The sequence below is a fragment of the Buceros rhinoceros genome, unplaced genomic scaffold (genome assembly GCF_000710305.1).
Source record: "Buceros rhinoceros silvestris isolate BGI_N320 unplaced genomic scaffold, ASM71030v1 scaffold25562, whole genome shotgun sequence".
NCBI lineage: Eukaryota > Metazoa > Chordata > Aves > Bucerotiformes > Bucerotidae > Buceros > Buceros rhinoceros.
The window spans coordinates 1-346 of NW_010399834.1; the positions used below are offsets into that span (position 1 = coordinate 1).

At 53.8% G+C, this 346-nt stretch overlaps 1 protein-coding gene across 1 annotated transcript in view; it reads left to right on the top strand.

The window, feature by feature from the left end:
• Positions 1–4: 4 nt before the first annotated feature.
• The window catches only part of TSTA3 (tissue specific transplantation antigen P35B), a gene marked incomplete at its 5' end in the record, with an annotated part of 2540 nt that continues 2198 nt past the window's right edge, over positions 5–346 (top strand). The window contains 2 exons of the mRNA XM_010131644.1: positions 5–67; positions 248–346. The exon at positions 248–346 is cut by the window's right edge and continues 22 nt beyond it. Coding sequence (XP_010129946.1) covers positions 5–67; positions 248–346 — 162 coding nt within the window. The remainder of the gene's footprint in view (positions 68–247) is intronic.

Consider the following 346-nt stretch of genomic DNA (forward strand, 5'->3'; position numbering starts at 1 on the left):
CGTCATCCACCTGGCTGCCATGGTTGGGGGCCTCTTCAAAAACATCCGCTACAACCTGGATTTTTGGGTGAGCGCAGGGTAAACAGGCAGTACTGGAAGTTCTTGAGGATGCTGCACCTGCCTGCTGTCCCCAACCTGGGACTTGGGCCCAAACTAGAGCTTCTCTCGTTTCTGGAGATATTATCCATAGGGTGCAGAGTTTTGGGGGTCACCACCCCACAGATCTGACAAACCTTTCCATCCTTAGAGGAGAAATATCCACATCAATGACAACGTCCTGCACTCGGCCTACGAGACGGGGGTGCAGAAAGTGGTCTCCTGCCTCTCCACCTGCATCTTCCCAGAC